The sequence below is a fragment of the Plasmodium gaboni genome, chromosome 14, assembly GCF_001602025.1.
Source record: "Plasmodium gaboni strain SY75 chromosome 14, whole genome shotgun sequence".
Taxonomy (NCBI): domain Eukaryota; phylum Apicomplexa; class Aconoidasida; order Haemosporida; family Plasmodiidae; genus Plasmodium; species Plasmodium gaboni.
The window spans coordinates 749,324-756,102 of NC_031494.1; the positions used below are offsets into that span (position 1 = coordinate 749,324).

At 21.6% G+C, this 6,779-nt stretch overlaps 3 protein-coding genes across 3 annotated transcripts in view; 1 reads left to right on the top strand and 2 right to left on the bottom strand.

The window, feature by feature from the left end:
• The window catches only part of PGSY75_1420700 (surface protein P113), a gene marked incomplete at both ends in the record, with an annotated part of 3,644 nt that extends 619 nt beyond the window's left edge, over window positions 1-3,025 (top strand). The window contains one exon of the mRNA XM_018787909.1: window positions 163-3,025. Within this exon, the coding sequence (XP_018639281.1) occupies window positions 163-3,025 (2,863 nt within the window). The remainder of the gene's footprint in view (window positions 1-162) is intronic.
• Window positions 3,026-3,429: 404 nt separating this feature from the next.
• Window positions 3,430-4,605, bottom strand: PGSY75_1420800 (putative dynein-associated protein; the record flags this gene model as incomplete). Its single annotated transcript, XM_018787910.1, has 4 exons — window positions 3,430-3,519; window positions 3,676-3,850; window positions 4,002-4,093; window positions 4,189-4,605. 4 exons carry the CDS (start codon window positions 4,603-4,605, stop codon window positions 3,430-3,432), a joined length of 774 nt encoding a protein of 257 aa, XP_018639282.1.
• Window positions 4,606-5,134: 529 nt separating this feature from the next.
• On the bottom strand, window positions 5,135-6,539 carry PGSY75_1420900 (putative mannose-1-phosphate guanyltransferase; the record flags this gene model as incomplete). Its single annotated transcript, XM_018787911.1, has 2 exons — window positions 5,135-5,962; window positions 6,141-6,539. The coding sequence occupies 2 exons, from the start codon at window positions 6,537-6,539 to the stop codon at window positions 5,135-5,137; spliced, it is 1,227 nt and encodes a 408-aa protein (XP_018639283.1).
• Between the last annotated feature and the right edge of the window lie 240 nt (window positions 6,540-6,779).

Consider the following 6,779-nt stretch of genomic DNA (forward strand, 5'->3'; position numbering starts at 1 on the left):
ACAATATGAATATATAAGTATATTATGTTTTTGATTTGTGAATGTTTTTTGTGCATGCTGTTTAATGATCCGTATAAATCATCACATAATAAATATAAAATATAAACATATATATATATATATATATATATATATATTTATTTATTTATTTATTTATTTTAGGTGCTCGCAAGGAAACCTTTATGTGTTACACTGTGAAGTTCAATGTTTAAATGGAAATAACGAGATAATACATAAAAGATGTAATGACGACATAGAAAAGAAATGTAATGGTAATAACAAATGCATATATTTTTTTGAATATGAACTTCGAAAAAAGACTCAATCTTTTCGAAATAAGAATAGTATAGAAATAAGTGAATGTGTAGAATCAGAACAGAATGAAGTGAAAACATCTACGACTTGTTTATTAAGCAATAGTTTTATTTTAGATGAAGCATTTATTCAATATTTCTTTTTTATTAAGAATAAAAATGAGGAACCTGTTGTTTGTAAAGATGGTAATATCACTATTAAAAGTGCACTTTTACATTCCCCTTTTTGTGAAATAAAATTAAAAGATATATCAGAATATATTAGAAAAAAATGTGATAATAATAAAGAATGTTTAATAGATCCATTAGATGTACAGAAAAGTTTATTAAATGAAGAAGATCCATGTTATATTAATAATTCGTATGTGTCAGTTAATGTTGTATGTAATAAAGAAGGAGGAGAGACTGCAGATGCAAGTACAGATTCTGCATTAAATGACGAAGATGAAAATATTAAAGGTATGATGTCTTCATCACAAGAAATCAATTCTAATAATAATGATGAAAATTTAAATCAAGATAATACAAATGATGATGATCAAAATGAAAAAGGTAATGATGATGATGATGATAATAATAATACATCTTCTATTAATAAAAATGAAGATATGAAAGATATACAATATGAAGATTCAAAAGATGTTAATAATACAGACATTCTTGTTAATAATAAAGAAAATAAAGAACTTGTATTAAGAGAGAAATCAAGTTTAACATCTAAAATTAATAAAGAATTAGCACATAGAACTGCTCTTTTCAATAAATTAGGTGATAATATATCAACATTATTGAATAAAAAATATGATTCTTTTGATATTAAAGATGTATTAGAAGATAGATATAATGAAATGAAACGTGATACAAATCCAGATGTATATTATATTTATTTAATGGACACATTAGATATTGAAAAAATAGAAGATATAAATTTAGAAGAAGTTAAAATGTCTTTATTAGCATTATTAAAAGAAACTATGAATAAAATCGAAACTATAGAAAAAAGAATTGATGAAAATAAAAATAAATATATTTCATTATATAATAAAGTTAAAACAACAATGCCAGAACTTTTTGATTTAAATGAAGATTTGGTGTTATTATATAATGATTTCCCTTTTGATAACGGTATGATTTCTTCTGATATATTTTTTAAATATCATCCAAGTGAAGAATTTATAGATCATAATGAAATGATAAAGAAAGGTTCGATAACTGAAGATGAATTAAGACTTATTAATGATTTAGAACCATTAGATAATTATAGAAGAAAAAAAAGAATTACAGAATTAAGAAAAATACTTGTTGAAAAATTAAGAATCTTATATTTAGAAAAAAATAACTTATTTAATACACAAGCTAGTTGTATAAAATCTTATTGTTATAAAAACACATTGAATCTAAGAAAACTAGAAATATTATTAAAGAAAAATTATTATAGATTAAAAGAAAATAAAGATTATGATGTTCAATCAAGTATTATACAACATCTTGATAATGTTAATGTAAACAAAAAAAATAAATGGTTAACAAATAAAAGAACACTTAAAAAATTACAAGTACTTTTAGCTGAAGGATATAAAAGAATAAACGAAAAAGAAAAAGAAATTGATAGAAGAATGGCTGTATATAATGCTCTATATGAAAAAGCACAAACCTATAATTTACAAAAATTATTTAATGATAGTAATGATTTCTTAAAAAAATATTCTATAATTGGTAATTCTATTGATGATGGAGATGAAGTATTTGGAAATCAAGCATCCAACTTTAATATTTTTGATAGTACTAACACTGATCAAAATAATGAACAAGAACAATCGAAAGAAGATAATCATCAAAAAATAGATAATCAAGATGATGCTACATCAGAATTTAATAATGAAAATAAAGATGAAACAACCGATGACGAAACTCACAAAGAGACAGAAGAAAAATCAGATCAACAACCTTCTGAAAAAAATGTTGAAATGAAAAACGAACATGGAAATGATCAAAATGAAAATGTAGAACAAGTTGAAACAGAAAGTAAAGTTTCTGAAGAAGCTAATGAAGAAAATAAAGACAATATAACAACATCAACAGATGAAGTAACTGATGAGTTACAACAAAATGATGAAGATGACAAACAAGATGCTGAAACTGTAGAAAAGGAAGAAGAAGAAGAAGAAAAGGAAAAAGAAGAAGAAAAAGAAGAAGAAGAAAAAGAAGAAGACGAAAAAGAAGAACAAAAAGACGAACAAAAAGACGAACAAAAAGACGAACAAAAAGACGAACAAAAAGACGAACAAAAAGACGAACAAAAAGACGAACAAAAAGACGAACAAAAAGACGAACAAAAAGACGAACAAAAAGACGAACAAAAAGACGAAAAGAAAGAACAAGGTGAAGAAGAAGAAAAAGAAAATAAAGATGAGTCAAGTGAAACAACTACTGAAACCGTATCTAACCTTAAAGAAAATAAAAATGAAGTAAAAGGAGAAGAAGAATTACAAGGATCAGAACAATCAATAGAAGCATCTGAATCATCTCAAAAAGATGATGCCAAAGAAACAGATGATAAAGAAGAAGAAGTAAATGCAAATGATGATGATTCTGATGATGATGATACTACAAATGAAACAAGAAAACCTGATAATGGAAGTTCATTTTTCTTTGCTATGAGTAATGCACTCTTAGTAATTTTACTTTTATTATTTATAGAATTCCTATAATTTCTATAAAATACTTTTTTTTTTTTTTTTTTTATAATTTGATTATATAAATTTTTTATATTAATTATTTTACTTTTACTACGCATATATGTATGAATATAAATAAAAATATATATATTAAACATATTTATATTTTCTCATATATGCATTTATTTATATATAAATATATATATATATATTATGTACACATTTATTATCTTTTATTTCAATTTTTTTCTCTTTTTTTTTTTTTTTCAAGTGAATATTAAATTTAAATTCCACACTTTTCATAGCATTGAAAACCATTTATGTAAACTCTTATTTATATATATTCATTTATATACAATAACAAAAATTGAAATAAAAGAATAAAATATATTATTTATGATATAGTATTTTATAAAATATAAATATAATTTATTTTCTTACAATTGCAATAGTCTTGTAAATTCATCTTTTTTTCTTTGATTGTTTTTTTTCAACTTATCAATCCTATTTTGGTATATAATATTTACCTATAAATAAATAAATAAATAAATAAATATATATATATATATATATATATATATATATATATATATACATTTATTTATTTATTTATTTATTTTTATTGGATTATTATTTTATGTTCAGGCTTTATATTATTTCATATTTTAAAAACAATTGCATACTTCTGCAATCTCCTTTTCTGAATTTATTTTTTCCTGTTCCATCATTTCTTCAGTATTTATTATTTCTTTAGTCAATGAATTAATAGAATTATTTTTTTTTTCTATTTCTTTATGAAAATTATTTAAAATATCATTCTGCTTCATTTGCTTCTTCAAATTAAAAGCAAGTGATGACCTGTTCAGGTTGTTCAAAAAAAAAAAATATAAACAATTTAAATATGACAAATATGCAATAAAACATAATATGTTGTGGGGATATGTGCACATATATATATATATATATATATTTATATATGTATGATATTTTTTTATTTTTTTTTTCTTACATAACCAATTTGTGGTATTCAAATAATAACATAATATTATAATTGAATAATTGTTTTAGAAGATAACCTCTTTGAAAGCAAGTGACTGAAATCTATTTAAAATGGTTATATATTATTTTATAAATATATAATAGCACATTAAAAATATATTATATATATATATATATATATATATATATATATTAACCTGTCTACATAATTCGGTTGATATGCTCAATAATTCATTCAAATACTCTTCTTTTATGATCATATTTTTTGAATACATATTAGATAATACTTCATATATTCTTTTAAGACACAGTAATATATCTTCATCATTTGTAACTCTGGAAACATATGAAATATGCTCTGCTTTTTTTACTTTTATACATTTACTTGGAAATAAATAATAAATTGGATCATTGAAAATAACACTTTTACTATCATTTTTATATAGAACATTTGATTTTAAATTTTTTCTTATTTCCTCAATAACTCTTACAATATTTTTATCTTTCATTGTTTTATCATCTTTTGAATGAACATTCTTTTCGTCTTCCTTTTCTATAATTATAGGGTTCTCATATTTTAAATATTTATTATGTTCGCCCAAGTAATCTTTCATTTCGATTTAAAGCATTTAAAAATTTTCAAAAAATATATCAAAAGAGGTTAACATATAGATATATATTAATATTTTATTTGTTGAATTTTCAAGTTGGTAAAATAAAAAAAAAAAAAAAAAAAAAACATTAATTTTGTTACATAAAAAAAAAAAAAATATATATATTTTTTCTTCTAATTTAGAGTTAAAATCATACACATTATAAGGAAATAAAAAACCTTTGGAAAAAATTTAGAGTAAATAGGGATATATAAAAAAATGAGACAAAAACAATGATATGCACGAAAAAAAAAAAAATAAATAATAAAAAATAAACAAATAAATAAATAAATAAATAAATAAATAAATAAATATGTATATAATATATCATACAATATATATATATATATATATATTTTATAAAACAGTAAAGCTTCAAAGCTTTTTTATGATTTATTTTATAATGTTCATTTTCTTTATCTTTTCAAAATGAAAATGTTTGTATAATATATATATGTGTTATGTTTAATCTTATTTTATTTTGTGATTATCACATGATGATAGCCCCCTTATCATATATAGAGTTGTTAACCTCCTTAAAAGGAAGAATAAATACATTATTAACAAAAATTTCAGGTTTCAAAATAACACTTTCTCCTAAAACACATAATCCTTCAATACGTGACCAATTTCCTACTCTTGACTTGGACCCTATTATGGAGTTTTCAATATATGAGTAAGAACTTATTGTGGAATGACTCATGACACATGAATTTTTTATTCGACACCCTTCTCCTATGATTACATGTTCTCCTAACACAACATTATCTCCCAATACACAATTTTGTTTAATTATTGTTGTTGATGATATTAAAACATTTCCTTCAATTTTTGTGTGGAGGAAAATATCTTTAATAAATGAATTTTCTCCATTTTCATTAAATTTATTTAATTCTTCTATATTTTCAAAACTTACAAATAAATTTTTATGCACAACATTTTTTGTATGACTTTCATTTAAACTATAATAAATTAACAAGTGATCTATTAACATATGCTTTTCATATTTCTTTTCTTCTAAATTTTCCATGTATAATGACTGTCCCTTTAAGAAATCTAGCGGTTTACCAATATCAGCCCAAAAATTATTCAATTGGTAAAAATATAACATATTATCATTAGCTAGCTTGGGGAAAATTTCTTTTTCTAAGGAACAATTCCTTTGAGGAATAGAATTTAAAATTTGTTTGTTTAAAATATATATTCCTGCATTAATTAAACTTGATTTAGGAACTAATGGCTTCTCTTCAAATTTTGTAATCCTTTTATCTTCTGTAATTACAACACCAAATGCTCTTGGGTCTTCCACTTCTTTTACCTTTTAAAAAAAAAAAAAAAAAAAAAAAAAAAATTATTTCACCTGAACGGTCATAAAAATGTAAATTTGCACATGCATGTTAAGGTAATATAAATAAAAATATATATATATAATATAGTTAGTATTTTATTCCACAATTTTGTCATATTATATATATTTTATATATCATTTGTGTTACCAGTATTGTTAGTGGGGCTTTATTTTGCTTGTGGAAATTCATCATTTCTATTAAGGGGAATGTACAGATTATATCTGAATTGAATACAAAGAAATCATCATATTTATTTAAATAATTTTCTGCCAGTTTTAATGGTCCCCCTGTTCCCAATGGTTCATCTTCAATTGAAAAAATTATTTGTACATCATATTTTTTTTCCATTTCTTTTACAAAATTAGTTATATTCGTAGGTTTATATGCGATAGCTAAAATGATCTCTTTAATTCCACATTTTGCTAAATGTAATATTTGATGTTCTATTATTGGTTTATTGCAAAAATTAATTAAAGGCTTGGGAGTTGTTAGGGTTAAGGGCCTCAGGCGTGTACCATAACCACCAACTAATATTAATGCATTCATAATAATACAAAAAAGGAAATAAAATTATAAATATATAAATATATATATATATATATATATATATATATATATATATATATATATATATATTATATTATAAATATAATGGAGAAAACATATATACAAATAAAAGGATATAAATTAATTAAAATATATCCATATATTATAAAATAATATATTGAATTAATTATAACAAAAAAAATACTTATACATATAATATATATATATATATATATATAT